General features: G+C 55.9%; 1 protein-coding gene across 2 annotated transcripts; it reads right to left on the bottom strand.

The window, feature by feature from the left end:
- Window positions 1-275: 275 nt before the first annotated feature.
- AKAP17A (A-kinase anchoring protein 17A) lies at window positions 276-10,287 on the bottom strand. 2 transcript variants are annotated; one of them, XM_053580103.1, is made up of 5 exons: window positions 10,097-10,287; window positions 7,928-8,705; window positions 7,068-7,216; window positions 3,361-3,595; window positions 276-2,097 (listed from the first exon to the last, which is right to left on the bottom strand). In XM_053580103.1, the coding sequence occupies exons 2-5, from the start codon at window positions 8,687-8,689 to the stop codon at window positions 1,207-1,209; spliced, it is 2,037 nt and encodes a 678-aa protein (XP_053436078.1). In that variant the 5' UTR covers window positions 8,690-8,705; window positions 10,097-10,287; the 3' UTR covers window positions 276-1,206. The 2 variants fall into 2 exon arrangements, with proteins under 2 accessions (XP_053436078.1, XP_053436079.1); XM_053580104.1 differs by lacking the exon at window positions 10,097-10,287 and adding an exon at window positions 9,944-10,067.
- Window positions 10,288-16,117: the final 5,830 nt, after the last annotated feature.

The following is a 16,117-nucleotide window of genomic DNA, read 5'->3' as shown; positions in this document are numbered from 1 at the left end:
AGGGGAGGGTGCAGGGGTCTGGTTGGGGGATGGGGTCAGTTCAGGGTAGGGGCAAGGGAGGTGCCTGATGCCTCCTGCAGGTCACTCAGGCTTTCCCGGGCAGTGGGCAGGGCAAGGGATGAGAGAAGAGGAAGCCTTAGGATGAAGACAGATGCCGGCAAAAGATTAAACTGGTTTAAAGTTCAGATTACAGCAAAGGATTAAATCAGTTTCTACCAGCTGGGCTGGATAAAGCTGTCCATAGAACAGCAAGGAGAAAATGTAAGTGAGAGAAATTTTAGTTCATTGGAAAAGGATTTTTATTTCACCATAAAAATGCAAACTGGAATAAACACCATCTTTCCTAATGCAAACGTTACAGCTATGTTTTAAGTATTTCTGAGCTTCACTTTGAGAAGCAAACGATTATAAAATTTAACAAGTTTGCAGCCTTAAATGTTTCAAACATTCCAAGTAAAAATAATTTAGCAAAATGGCTTCTTAAAAAAACCACACGCACTAACCTTTTACCAGAAACCAAAGCTTTTAACCCACTTTGTTTAGCTTAATTACTTGGAGTTGTAGAAAGTGAATGTTTTTGAAGTTCAGGAGCATCAGACCACTTAACAGCAGTGGCCTGGATCCTGCCCGCTTAGAGAAGGACGTGATGTTCCTCACCCACCCCACAGACCACCCACACCACCTCCCTCTGGCCACCTGCCCAGACTACAGTTGCCACTCAGGTGACATCAGAGACAGCAAGGCGTATTTCACGGCGATGCCCTGCGACTCTGGGGTGGCCCAAGCTTCTGACAAATCAGGGGGCCACACCTTGTGTGAGCGCATGCGTGGCTGTGGCCAAGCACACGTGGGAACCACATGTGCAGATGGGCGTGCACCAGTGCTAGGGGCGCTGCCACCCTCCCTTAGGGAGCTGGTCTGAGCGAGGTTCCCAGAGGACCAGCACGTTAAAGCTATTGGATCAACAGTCTGAAGGGGCATTGAAGCCGGGACCCGCCACTGCACGCTGAAGCTCAGCGCCGGAGTCCACGGGAAATTCAGGCAGGTGGCTCGGGCGCGGTGGTTTCCCAAGGGGCTCCTGCGACACTTGTGGGTGGGCGAATCAGCCTTGCGGGCGGACGGAGGGGGCAGAAGCCAGGATGTGGGGACAGGGGCCAGGACGCTGGCGGTCCGGGCCTCGGGCGGGCCACGGGGCCGCGCTCTTCATTACCTGTTCCAGGTGCTGCGGTGCCGGCTCGGGGACCGGGAGCGAGAGCGCTCGGCCCTGCGGCGGTGACGGCTGTGCTTCCGGCCCGGACTGGCCCTGCGGCCCCGGCTGCGGCCCCGGCGGCGCCTGTCTCTGCTGCGCGACCTGCGGGACCGCGCGTGGTCCGGGCTGGCGCTCCGCCGCTGCGCACTGCCCTCCCTCTCGTGCTTCTTGTGCGGCCTCCGCTCCTTCTGCGGCCGCGTGTCGTCCCTGCTGCCGGCTCGCTGGGTCCCACTGCGCTCCCGTTGCTGTCGCTCGTCGCTGTCCCCACCTGCCCGGCTGCGGCCGGCGCTGGGCTCCCGGTTGCACTTGTCCTGCTCGGAGCGCCCATCCTTCCTGGGCGGACCCTGCTCACAGGCGGGAGCGCCCTTGGGCTGCTGGTTGTTGTCAGGGATGCAGGCAAGAACGCTGGGGCACCTCTTCGGGGAGCTGTCTGCCAGGGTCCCGCAACGCACACCCGGACCCTCCTTGCATGGGGCATCCTCGGCCACACCGCCGTTCACGCTCTGGGGCGGGCAGCCGGCCTCTGGGTGAGCCGGGGTTTCCCTGGGGGCGCCCGCTGGGGCCCCACCCATGAGGGGGTGCAGTGCACTGGCGCCGCCCGTGGACACGGTCTGCAAGATGTCCAGCACAGGCTGCAGCAGCTCCACATGCGCGCCACCCAGCTCCGCGTGCATGGCCCCGTCATCCGGACGCTTGGTCAGCAGCAGGGTCAGCAGGCGCTCCCGCAGCTCCCGCTCCCGGCGCTGCAGGCCCAGCGCACGCTCTTTCTCCTCCTCCACGCGCCGGAGCTCAGCCTCCTGCAGCCGCCGTCGCTCCTCCTTCCGCTCCTGTTCCTGCAGCCTCGCCGCCTGCGCAGAGGAAACGCGGGTGAGCCCGGAGCCCAGACCTGCCGGGGAGCGGGAGGTGTGGGGCAGGTGTCCAAACAGCCTGCAGTGTGCCCGGGATGCCGTGGAAACCGCCGGCTGGCTGCGGTGGGGGAGGCCAGCTCCTCTGGCTGGGAGCTCGCAGGCGAGGCCTGGCCGTCTGTCCCTGGGCTCCCTCGGCCACGCCCGGGCCCACCATGCGCACATCCGAACGGAAAGGAAACCCCTTGGCAAAGGCACAGCCCTGGGCAGCATCTCAGACAGGGCCTGTCCCACTGGGACCCCTGCCACCTGGGCGCACGGAGCCTGCTGTTAGGTCACAAGCGGCGCCAGCAACAGGGAGCTGACTACGACGACGCGGACACAGGGCACGCTCGGCCTAGCCTGGGTTAGTGTCTTCAATATTCACCATGAAATAAGAACTGAGCGGCCACATGTCTCAGCCTCTTGCCGCGCTCCTTCCCGGGGCCTTATCACAACTGTAATTAGACAACAGGTTATGGGTCGCCCTCCCGGGCCCCACGGGGACACGGCCCTCCTGAGGACGAGGAGCTCGCTGGGGGGCTCGTGCGCCCTCTTGGCCCCAGGCTCGGGTGCACTACTGCTGGTGCCCGCGGGAGGAGCGTGGAGGCTCTCAGCGCTGACAGGGTGGAAGGCACCAGGACACAGGAGACCCGCTGGGTTCACAGCTGCCCAGAAGCCCGCACAGGTCGCTCTATACCAAGCCGGCCCAGCCCTCACTTCTGCCCCACACAGCTGCTGGTGAGGCTGGAGCCGGACTAGCTGCCCAGATGGCAAGGCAGGCAGCACATCCCCAGCCAGACAGGGCCTACTGCCCGCTACATTCCCTGCCACTGCGCCTCCCTGAGGGAGCCAAAGCCTCTGCCCCAGCCACCGCACACCCAGGGGCCGGAGCCCCACAAGGCTGAGCCTGACTTTCTGCCAGCTTTGTGGAAGGAAGGCACAAGTCAGACCTGGAACAAGCAGGACACTATCCAGCACTCATGGGACAAACTCATCCTCCAGCCAGTCCAGCTGCCACCACCCAGGGGACAGGCCATGACAGTGCCCATGTGTCGGAGGTACACGCCCAGCTGCCTGGAGGGCAGGCGACCAGCTGCAGAGACCCCTCACCACCCCCAGCTGACCCTACTGAGCCGCCCAGCCACCAACCCCATGTTCCCTCCCATGTACCTCAGCCCAGATAAGCAGCCCGGCCACTAGCCCGATGACCCCTGCCATGGGTACCTTGGCCCTGCTGAGCAGCGCGGCCACCAGCCGGATGGACTGCAGGTTGCGCTGGGCCAGCAGCAGCTTCCGCTCCTCCAGCCGGATCTTCTGCTGCAGCAGCTCCTCAGCCTGCAGCTTCTCCAGTCTCCGCTGGCTGCGGCGCAGCTCCCGGTCCCGCTGCTTCTGCTCCCTCTTCCGCAGCTTCTCCTCCCGCTTCCGCTCCCGTTCCTGCTCCTCCAGCTCCTTCTGTTTCCTGTGCAGGACACGAGGCTTCATCAAAGGGGACACGCTATGCGCAGGCGTCCAGCACACCACGAGGCACGTCTGAGTAAGTGAGGAGGACCGGCCGTGGGAAACATCAATCACCTTAACTCTCCACCCAGAACAGATGTCAGGTGCGTGGAAGGGGCATGTGGGGGTGCGCGGCAGGGGAAGGAGGGGCCTCCAGTGCAATCTTGCAGAGCCTGACCCCAACCCCAAAAACCACAGAGTGACAACAGACCTGCCTACACCAGAAACTCAGCCTGAAGGAGACACCGCCGGCCAGCAGGGAGATAAGGGGTGCTCACCACACCACAGGACACGTCACCCTCCTTGAGGCACGGCAACTGCAGCCGCCACAGAGGAAAGGCAGGCGCCCAATGGGGAACACACATCTCAGGAGGACACGAAGGGCACAGAAGCGCCACAAGGCACGGGGCTGTAGCACATGTGCTCATCGGAGACCCCTGAGCACCCGGCAGGGCCATCAGGGCAGCCTGGGCACAGAAGGGTGACTCCAGAAGCCACACTGAAGGCCCCGGACCTGCCCACGTAGGCAGGAGGCTCCCACTGGCACGTCATCTGCAGAGAAGCTACAGCACCACAGAAAACCACGGGCAGTGCGGTAAGGAAACTGAGATGTGCAGAGTCACGTGGAAGAACCCCCAGGGACCTCGCTAAGGGAGCCCCACACACAGACCACATACTACATAGTACCCTTCTCTGTAAAATTCTAGAAAAGGCAAAGCCACAAGAACAGAAAACTGGTAGCCCCAACTGCCCCTGGGAGGGGAGCCCAACAGTGTGGGGCAGGAGTCTTGACCATAGGGCTGTGCGTGGGTCTTTGGACAGCGAGCAGACTGTATGGGGTTGCACGTGGGGCTTTAGACAGCGAGCAGACTGTATGGGGTTGCACGTGAGCAGACAGCATGGGGAAGCACCTGGCACACTTCCCTGCAACCTCCACAACCAGAGTGGTAAACGTGCTCACACAACCCCCCCGCCCCCCACTGCAGCTCCACTGCCTGGTGTCTAAACACAGGCACCCAGATGCAGTGCCACCAGGGGGGCCCTGCTCCAACTCTGCCCAGCACAGAGATGGCCCAGCAGAGGCTCACACATGTCATGGAAGCTGCTTCTGCCCAGAATGGTGGGGGCTGGGATCAAAGGGCACCTGTGAGGTCCCACTCTTGGGGACCCTGTGAGGTCACAAGATGCTGACAGATGACGACTTGTCTTTATAACAAATCCATGACACACCCACATGACTCAGCCCCTAACACTTGTGGTAGTGGGGAGTGGAGTCCTGTGTGCCATAGGACGGGCACAGCCCCAAGAGCTTAGGACGAGAGGAGCTAGCCCAGCCCACCCACGCCATCCTGCATCCTTAAAATGTATTCAAATCACCAATGACACAGGAAAAAGCAAAAGCCACACTACTAGGCAGCTCAGAAGCCAGAGCCTCCGCTGTCCAGGCAGGGAGAAGGACTACGGCCCCCAACGCTCCTACTCCAGGGGGACAGCGGGCACCCAGCTGGGGATGGCACTGAAGAGCAACCCCTGGTGGGGGTGACGGTCCCATGCAGGGGCACGGACCGCGGTTTTACTGCACTAGGAGGTACTGACAACCCCACGTCCTCACAGGGGTACTGGGCAAAGTAGCCCCTGGGAGTCAGCCCCTTGGCAGGGCTCCACTGAAACTCCCAGCCTAGTCACCTTCAAGAACATAGTGGCCACCCATGATGCTCCGTCACTTGTCACACCTGAACAACCCAATGCACACCACCTCCCACAGGAAGGCTGCCAGACGCACAGCCCCTGCCTGCCCCTCAGCACGGAAGTAGGGCACCCCCAGCAGGCTCCATGGGGTGCAGGTCCGTCCCCCCCACTGCAGACCACTGCAGACATCTGGGCTGCCATCCAGGGCCAGTCCCACCCCACACCCTGAGAAAACAGCAGACACCTGTGCTGCCCAGGGCCAGTCCCACCCCCCATCCGCCATCATCCAGTCCTGTGTCCCCACACTGGACACATCTCCACAGCTGACCTCCTGCCACCATTTGCTCAGTCCTGCCAGACAGCAGCAGGCACTGAGGACTTTGATTCAATATAAAAATCCAAACTGCCCCTCCAAAGCCACTATCCAGGGACAGTTACACAACAAACACATTCCAGTCTCTGGGGGGGGATCCTGCCCTCTGCACTGTCTACCTCAGCTCTTGGGGCTTGGCCAGCCCATCAGAGACCCTCCTACCCCACCCACAGCCACACCCCCGCACGGGGCACCTGACTGTCCTGCCAAGCCTGCGTCCAGACCCCGGGCTGACAGCCCAAATCACCCTGGGGACCACAATGTGGGTGTGTGAAGAACAGCACTCGGTGAGCCCACCACCCACCCTCTCAGCTCTCAGGCCCCAGTGCAAAGATCAAAGTAGCAAGATGCAGGAACAGTCACATGTGCACTGTGCCCAGCAGGGAGGGGAGAAAATCAAGTGCCCCACCCGAGAACAGATCAGCAAAGCGTCCCACCAAAGGCTGTGGGACTTGCCACACGCCCCCGACTCCGCAGCGAGAATGGCAACAGAAAACAGGAGACACACATGTACATGGAAGTGCTCAAAAGAAACACACACCTCCAGGGACGGGACAGGGAGATTCCCTCTGTACAGAAGGCATGTCACAGGGCTCCTCCGATCACTCTCACAAGGGCAAAAAAAGACCAGAGGAGAAAGTGCCCTCAGTCCGCCTTTACAGCTGAACGTTAGCAACAGGCACCATCGCTCTGGAGGGCTCTTAAAGAAAGTGGGGTGTTGGCTCCTTTCTTTTTTTAATTTGGACAGCATCAATTCTCCACTTCATTTTGTACCTGCAGTTTCAACCTAAACGCAAAATTGCACAATTCAAACATCCCGCTCACTTCAGCAGGAAACGTGACCTGCACAGAAAAAGGAGGTGGCTTCAAAGGGAAGGTGTGACACTCAGTCACAAGCAGCGTCAGAACCAGATGTGGTTAAGCAGGAGAAGCACAGGCTTTCTGCAGTGTCAGGAACCCACCCAGCACATGTGCACAGGTATGTGTGCACATACGCATCCATGCACACACGCATGCACATGTAAAAGACCATGCAAGAGAACACACACACCTAATCACGCTTAGAGACGTGCACAGGGAGGGACACACACATACGCACGCACCACACACATACACAGGTACATGCACACTGCAGCACAACTTGCACTCATGCAGCCCTGCGCATGCACGCAGGTGTCAGGCCCACCCAGGCCTCTGAAGCACACATCTCTCCCCTACCTGCCACCTCTCTCCCCGCCTGCTGCCTTTCCCCCACAGCACACACCTCTCCTCTGCCCACCTACCTCCACCTCTTCTCCACATCCAGCACCCCCGTCAGCCCTCCCCACCCTCCACCTCTCCTCCACCCACTACCTTCCCCTGCAGCACACACCTCTCCTCTGCCCGCTGCCTCTCCTCGGCCTCCTTCTCTCTGCGTTTCTGCTCCTCCCTCTGCTGCTCCAGCTCCTGAAGCTTCTGCCTCTCCAGCTGCCGCTTTTTAATGGAAGCATCACTCAGGTGTTTGGTTGAATCAAAAGAAACCTTTAAAAGCAAAAAGCAGTGTGAACCGGCATCCCCCAAGGCCCTCTAGACACCACAGCACCTGCTGGCCTTGCTCCCCCAGGCAGTGGCCTCTGACAGACAACCTGCTCCACTCCCAGGGATAGGAGCACACTCGCTGGGGAACCTGGCCCAGGAGTCAAACAGACCGGCCTGAAGTCGGTGGGTGAACACAGGGGCTCCAGACTCAGCTCATCCCACAAAGTGAGGCTCAAAAAAACACGAACTGTCACTGCCACGTAACTTGCCTTCACCACTGAAGAAAAAGTGAATGACTGTCCCCACACATGTCCTCCACCTTTCCCTCTGACCACTGCCTCTGTGCAGGTCAGCACAAGGCTGGGCCCACAGAGGCAGGAGGGCCAGCCATCACCACCCCCCTGCACGAGGCTGCTTAATGCAGTGCAAGTCAAAGGCAAGGCAGAGCCGGAAGCCTTGAGCCCTAGTTTAAAGGAACATCCCAGGACATAAAGTCCCTGTGCCAGCACCCCTAATGGCCCACACGCCACCTACTTCAAAATGCACGGCTCTTCTGTTTCCCTCAACACACAGAATTACAAAAGCCAAAGCATGGCCCTTATGTGTCTGCCCACTGGTGACGTGCATGTGAAACGCTACCAAGCACTGCACTACTGTGACTTTACTTATGGAGGAGTCCCCGAGGCCACACCCCTGGCCCTGTACCCTGCTCACCTTGATGTTGCAGGCCACAGCCTTGCCATCCTCACCCTTGTACATGAGCTTCATGCCACGCAGGGCGCTCATGGCTTGAATGAAGCCCACATACTCGCAGTACTGGACATAGGCCTCGAAGTTCAAGTGGCCCCCAAAACTGAACGTGTGGAAGTTCCGGCCAGTCATCTCCTCCCGGTAGGGGTCCAACATGGGGATGTCCACATTCCGGATCTCCCCAAACTTCTCAAACACTTTCACGAGGACCTCCTCGCTGGGCTTCTCCGAGCCTGACTCCTTAAGGGCAAACCACTTGCAGGGCAGCCCCTCCAGGTGGATAGTGTCCGGCCTCTCCCCTGGCAGGGTCTCGTTCATGTCCTTGGCATCACGGAAGAAGGAGTCCCAGTCGTGCCGCGTTGGGAAATCGATCTTGAACTCAGCAGCCCGCACCTTCAGGATGTCAGAGAAGCCGCTGAGCTTAATGGTCTTGCCGTCCAGGCAGGCCAGGAATGACTTGACCAGGCTCTTGTTCTCCACCTCGCCCTCGAAGCGGATGAAGTCCATGGTGCTCTTGGAGATGCGCAGGGTGGAGAACTGGTGGTTGTGCACCATGCTCTTCAGACGCTCCATCACCTCCCAGTTGGAGATGGACTTGCCCGGCTGCTTCAGCTGCGGCAGGGCCACGCTAATGGTCATCTTGGTGATGGGTTTGAGGTACAAGCCATACGAGGGGCAGAGCTCCACGGCCTCAGACGTGTCGTGCACAATGGTAGCCGCTGCCATAGCCGGGACCTTGGGCCTGAAACACAGGGCGCAGACAGTCAGGAGAGGCCCTGGTGTTAAAAGGAACAAGCCTCTGTCCACAGCGCTAGAGGAACAAGTGTCTCCCGGCCTCTACCTTGTAAAGGCCACATCAACTGAATTTAAAAAAAGATCATAAGGAATACACAAAAGGGGAAACAACTGGATAGACAAAAGGCTTTCACAAACAGGTGAGCATCAACACCTGTCATGGCTGCCCTACACCCAAGACCAGGCCCAGGAACTAGAAGCTGAGCTTGACCAGATCCTTAACCTCTGGAGCAGTAGGTCAAAGCAAGCTAGAAACCACTGACTCTACGGAAGAGGAGGGGCCAGGAGAGTTCAGTCGCAGGCATCTGTAAAGGTTCAGCAGAAGGAGCCTTTGTATTTACACTGACAAAACAGGAAGGAAGTCTCAGGCCAAAAACCTAAGCAAAAGGTAGACTTTAATAACCTCCACCATGGACGGTAGTAACCTCTCTTCAACCTTCTCTTCAACGAACTTAAAGCCAAAAAAGCTCAAAGGCCTGTAAAAAACAAATAAGACCCAAGGCCTGGAACCATCTGTGCCGTCTTCCTCCACCCACTTTCTTTAACCCCACTCTTACCTACTGGTCTGACAGGTTAGTACTTCCCCCAGGGCCAAGTTCCAGATGGATAAGCTTGACCCACAGAAACCCAAACAACATAGGTAGCTGTCTCTAAGCTAAACCCTGCTGCCCACCACCACCAAGACTTAGAAGCTTCCTGGCCAGACGCCCAGGGACCGCCCCCCTCCCCCAACTGCTGCCCTAGCCCTAACACCCTGACCCCGGGTCCACAGGTGCCCTGTGGCCGCAGCAACCCCATCACCCTGGTAACCCCGTCCTGGCCAGGTGTCCCCAGGTCCCAGGAACCAACCCCACAGGAATCAGCCTGGCGTGCCTGGCAGGTGGTGAGGGCACCCTCACCGCCACAGACTTAACACCCCACCCCGCATGCCCGGCAGCTCCGTGGCCCTGGGGCGCCCCCTTGCGGCCCACACATTCCCAGAACCCCCTACCTGGTACACAAGAGCCGGTATTCAGGGTTCGGTACCGTTCACCACAGCTCCCCTGGACCCACCCCCCGGCCACTCGCCCGTACCGCCCTCAGTCGCCCGGCTCCAAGCCGACCCCCGAACACGAGGCCCCTGCCCCCGAGGCCCTCAACCCCCAAGACCCCTACGCCCCCCAAGTTCCCACCTCCAGCCCTCACCCGACCCTCGAGCTCCCCACAGGTCCTCCGGGCCCCCCACGACCTCCACACGACCTCCGGACCCCGACTTGATCCCGGCCGGGCCCGCGGGGGAGGAGGGCGGTCGCGGACGGCTGCCAGGCCCGGCCCGGCCGACGCGGGGGCGGCGCTCACCGGCGCGGGGCTCCGCCTGCGTCCCAGGCCGCCGCTGCCGCTGGCCCTCGTTCCCGCCGTGTCCCGCCGATCCCCGGGCAGGAGCCGCCTCCCCGCCCGGCGCCGCCGCCGACCCCCGGAGGCGCCCCCGCCGCCGCCCTCAGCCGCTGCCACTGCCACCGTCCGCCCCCTGTGACGCATTTCCGTTTCCGGCGCGAGGCCCTGCGGAAGCCGCCGCGCGGCGCCTCCGGGTTTCTCCTCCGGGCTTGGGCCCGCCCCTGGGGAGGACGGACTTCCGGGAGGCCTTGGGGTCTGCACTGCGCGTGCGCGAGACGGCCCGGGGCGCCCCCCCCCCCCCCGCCCCACGCTGCCACCTGTCTGCAGGTCCCCAGAGACCATTGCTGGGGCCAGAGGTGCGGTGTCATCTTCCTTCAGGCGTCCTGAAACAGGAATGAAGCCTGTTGCTGGCGTCCAAATTATCATTATACTCACAAAATTATAAATTACAATATAAATCTAAAATGTAATAGATCCCGGAGTGGCATTCTGCCATACACTTATAAATTGTATGCACTGTACTTAGCCCAATATAATTACATATACATAGCATATGATAATAATCCTACGATATAATGATAAAATTGTGTAATATTATAAATCACTCCTTAATTATTCATTGTTTGATGTCGTCACACAGTGTAATTTTGAAATAGATTAAGCTTCAACAGTATGCAAGACCCAGCCTCTGACGCCCTAAATATGTGACAAGTCCCCAGACTGGAAATCCAGGGTCGGAGAATAAGGACACGCACCTTCCGTGGTTCCTGTCTTAGCATTAGCTTCGGAGGGGGCTGTGGTAGGAGAGAGAGTGTCTGTGGTTCGAGTCTGCGTCCTTCCAGAATTCCTGTTGAAACTTAATCCTCAGTGCAGGAGTATGGGGGGGCAGGAGGTCGAGAAGATCTTTCAACTGCTGATTATCTCAGGAATGGGATTAGTGGCCTTGTAAAAGGATTCAGGGAGTCTCTATTTCCCTTTTTGCCTGTTGCTCACGTGAGGACCCAGCAACAAGCACCTTGTATGAGCAGCCTCCATCTTGGAGTTGCCAACATCAATAACTGCAAGAAATAAATTTGTATTTTGTTGCAGCAGCAGGGATGGAGTAGAAGGCACAAACCCCGATGTCCAGAGAACTTTTGAACGAAAGGGGACCGTGGGTGTTTAGTGAGTGTTTGCTATATGGAGATTTTATTGTCTTGAAAGGCAAATATGATCAGTAATTCCCTACTTGACAACGGCAGCAAAAGAGAGACCAGAGACCCCTTTCTTTGTACCCAGGCAGGCTTTTTAGTGCGGTATGTTCTATCTTTGTATATAGGATATATTATTATATATCTTTGTGTATTATAATATATCTTTACTGTCTTCATGTTCCTTCTTATTTTGCTTAGAGGGGTTTGGGATTCTCTTTACAATTTTCTTCCAAATACCGGTTTGCATATCATGAGTGTGTAATATGTCCTGTCCCCCCACCTTCCTCTGGGATCTGTTAAATTTGGAAACTACTCTTCCACTCAGCTCCCTGAAGTACTTGCAAAGCAAATTAAGAAGCAAGATATTCACTCCTTCAGAGCCAACGAGCACCAAGAGATGATTAAAATAATTTGGGAAGTGATCAAAGAAAATTCTTGTGAATGTTTGAAGAAAACATGTCTCTTCCTTGGAAATGGAAAAACAAAGTTCTCTGGCATCTGCAGCCCAAATACTCCATCTTAGCAAGGTTGGCATAATTCTTTGGTGTATGCAACTCCCAGTAAGTGTGGCAGAGAAATGTGGATGTAATAGAATGCCAGTCCCATGATTTTGTTTCAATGTGCACAGACTTCGCATGTGTAGTCAAGGTTTTTAAACAGTTGCCTTTAAGTGAATTAAACAGATGATTCTGGATGGGTCTGATCTCATCAGAAGTCAGAGCTAAGATGTCAGAAAGGTTTCAAGCAGCACACTTCCTTTTTGCCTAGAAGGAGCAAATAGCTTTATGGAGAAGGCTGCTCTGCAGAGACTGGATATCCTGAATTCTCCAGCCACGTGGGACTGGATTCTTCCAACAACCAGGGAGTTTCGAAGACATCCCCAAGACTCAGACAAGATTGCAGCCTCAGCCAACACTTTGGTTGTTGCCAAAGTGAAACCAGCTAACTTCTGGGGGCGGTGCCTGTGGCTCAGTACATAGGGCACTGGCACCATATACCAAAGGTGGCTGGTTCAAATCCAACCCGGCCAAACTGCAACAACAAAAAAATAGCCGGGCGTTGTGGCAGGCGCCTGTAGTCCCAGCCACTCCAGAGTCTGAGTCAAGAGAATTGCCTAAGGGAGAGAGGAAGGAGGGAGGGGGAAGGAGGGGGATTAATGGGATTATACCTGTGGTGCATCTTACAAGGGTATATGTGAATCCTAGTAAATGTGGAATGTAAAGGTCTTAGCAAAATAACTAAGAAAATGCTACAAAAGCTATGTTAACTAATGTGATGAAAATGTGTCAAATGATCTATGAACCAAGTGTATGGTGCCCCACGATCATACTAATGTACACAGCTATGGTTTAATAAAAATAAATAAACTAAAAAAAAAGAATTGCCTAAGGCCAGGAGTTGGAGGTTGCTGTGAGCTGTGTGACGCCATGGCACTCTACCGAGGGCAATAAAGTGAGACTCTTAAAAAAAAAAAAAAAAGCCAGCTAATTTCTATGTGAACTTGAGACTCACAGAAACAGTGAGTTTACAGCCACTGGGTTTGTAGTGCTTTGTTTTACAGAAAGATATAACTGATAGACCTGGCAGAAACTTACGCAGACCATTAAGTTTACAAACTCATCTTAGAAAAAGGGCCACATTGCTGAATATTAGTGCAGTCACATTCCAGATGCTCCCCTCGGGAAGCTGTACACTGATGCCAGCACCTACTCCACACTTCAAAGCAATTTCAGAGCTCTTTTTCTGGAATGGCTATCAGAGCTGCCGTCGTATGCGGTCAGACAATTAAGTTTGAGAAGTCGTTCTAGAAAAACTTGAAAAAGCTTTAAAGGGCAACCATGGTGATATTCAGCAATGTAGCACTTTTTTTAGGATGAATTTGCAAAGTTAATTGTCAGAGCTCGTATGCACCCTCATCAGCCAAGTTACATCATGCCTGTTATCAACACAGATAGCATTTTCCTCCGTGTCCTTCAGTGAACACAGCTTGTTATCACCCCCACTGTGACCGTGCCCCAGGCCTATCTTGAGGGGGTATAAGAAACTGGGCAGCTGACATAACACAGCTTCTTCCTCTCACTGTTCTGGAGATGACAGGTGCAAAATCAAGGTGTCAGCAGAGTTGGCCCCTGTTACAGGCACTGGGAAACAATTTGATCCATGTAGCTTAACCTGCTCTCTGCCTCCACCCACACAAGTCATCTTCCCTCCGTGAGTCTATGTTTGTGTTTGGAGTCCCCTTCTCTGTGAGTCTGCGTGTGTCTTCTCTTCTTGTGAGGACACCTGTCAGGCTGAAAGGGGTCACACCCTATGTGACGTCAGGGTTGCCAAGGGGCAGCCTCAGGCTGCATGGCAGGAAGACTGTGGTGGGCGGTGGCGCAAGGCGGAACTTGGGCGGGGATCCCTGCTCTGTTGTTTAGGGACAAGGGACTCCGCGTCGCGGAATCTCTGTTTGCTCTTCCGTGAAATGGAACGAGGGCCTGTTAGCTGTCCTCGCTGAACTGTCCAGAAACACAGCCCTGATGCTGCATTAATAATTGTCGTAGGGTGAAGGCACAGAACACAGCTGGGGGGAACGGGTGGGGGGACTGTTGGGAGGCAGTAAGGACCAGGCAGGGGCTGGCGTCTGTCTGCCCACTATCTCCTGGAAGAGCAACTCCTTGGAGCATCAGGGAGACAGTTGCCCAGGACAGGGCACAGAATGACTCCCCTGCCCCCCAGCCCAGTGCTGCTCTAAGAGGTATTTGTCTCCAGGAGAGCATGGACAACAACTTCTCAAATGACCAACTGCAGAGGTTCAAACCATGTCCCCTTCCCACCACTGGCCACCAGGACCTTCACCAAGTGACTTTATTTTTAAATAGGGTCTTTGCAGATGTAAATAGTTAGCATGATGTCATCATGGGGAGGGTGGGCCCTAAATCCAGTGACAGGTGTCCTCACAAGAGACAGCAGAGGAGACACAGACACAGAGGAGAAGCCATGTGGAGACGGAGGCAGAGACTGGAGTGATGCAGCCACAAGCCCAGGGACGCCTGGAGCCCCCAGGAGCTGGGAGAGGCAGGAGGAGCCTCCCCTGGGGCCTCCAGAAGGAACTGGATACATCATAATAGGATCAATGGTGACCTCAAAATAGATGTCCATGTCTTATCACCCAGAATCTATGAATAGAACATAATTTGGCAATAGGGTCTCAGCGATTGCAATTAGTGAGGGATCTCAAGATGAGACCATCCTGGATTAGGGAGGGCCCTAAACCCAGTGACAGGTGTCCTCCTGAGAGACAGCAGAGGAGACACAGACACAGAGGAGAAGCCACGTGGAGATGGAGGCAGAGACTGGAGTGATGCGGCCACAAGCCCAGGGACGCCTGGAGACCCCAGCAGCTGGGAGAGGCAGGAAGGAGCCTCCCCTGGGGCCTCCAGAGGGAACGGCCCTGAGACACCTGCACTGCAGACTCCTGGGTTCCAGGACTGGGAGGGGACAAACCCCCATCATTGTAAGCTTTCCAGTCTCTGGTGGTCTGAGATGACAGCCATAAGACAGTGGCCTCCTGCCTTCCATGTCCTTCCTCTTTCTATCTCACATCATTCAATCCCTTGTTGCAAAATAGGAAGAAACGCAGGGGGCTCAGGGCACCAGGTCTTGTGGGACTATTTCAGGAATGAGGAGTGACCACTAATGCCGGCTGTGCCATGCAACTCCCAGACTTCAGAGGACACCAGCAGTGTCCCCTGTCCTCTCTGCAGGCCTTAGGAAGGCAGAGAATGGTCAGTAACATCACTTACCAGCAGGCTGGACTCAGCAGGGGCCAAGGGCAAGGCTCTCAGCCGGTGCAGAGTCTGACATCCAGCTTCATCTGCCTCTCCAGCTTTTGATGGTCCAGAAACATCCAGGTTGCCTTTTCCCAGGTGATTTGATATTTGGGGGGCTGGTTTATGTGAAGTGTGAGGGACTTGCCTTTGAATCTCTGTGTTTCATCACCAAAGAGCAGAGGAAAATATTTCCAGCGATGCTCAGCTGACAGGAGCCCTGGGCGAGCAGGGTTTGTTCACAATGCTTGTAAAGTGGGTGGCTGTGCTGAAGAATTTGTTCCCGGCTGACTGCACCTGTTTAGAAGCAGAAAGAAGAAAACAGGTGCACACTCTTGCCTTCCCAGACGTTTGCTTCTGAGTCTGCCCCTTGGAAGGAGAAATGTGATGATGGTCATTGTACAGTGCGGTGGAGCAAAGCAGTGAAGATTTGCAGAGTGAGCCGTGGGCACCAGTGTCTATGTCCTCTCTCCATAAACACAAGTCCTCCCAAAGACCTACAGAGGAGATGCTGGCACACTCAGAAAGAGAATCCCCTCAGTTAACATCCAAGTCATGGCCCCCCAAAAATATAGAATAAAAGAAAAGAAAAGAAAAAAGAAAAAGAATCCCCTGGCTGGGCACAGTAGCTCACGCCTGTAATCCCAGCACTTTGTTTGGCCGAGGCAGGTGGATTGCTTGAGCTCAGGAGTCCGAGACCAGCCTGAGCAAGAGCGAGAACCCATCTCTACTAAAAATAGAAAAAAAAAAAATAGCCAAATCTTGTGTCAGGCACCTCTAGTCCCAGTTGCTTGGGGGCTGAAGCAAGAGGATCATTTAAGCCCAGGAATAGAGGTTGCTGTGAGCCATGATGATGTCACAGCAGTCAAGCCTGGATGACACGCTGAGACTCTATTTCAAACAAAAAAATAATAATAATTAAAAGGACACATGGTACACCTCCTGGGGGCAGGAAACAACTATAACAGAGAACTTACCTA

This window comes from Nycticebus coucang, chromosome X (assembly GCF_027406575.1).
Source record: "Nycticebus coucang isolate mNycCou1 chromosome X, mNycCou1.pri, whole genome shotgun sequence".
Taxonomy (NCBI): domain Eukaryota; kingdom Metazoa; phylum Chordata; class Mammalia; order Primates; family Lorisidae; genus Nycticebus; species Nycticebus coucang.
This window is presented reverse-complemented; position numbering and strand designations above follow the sequence as displayed.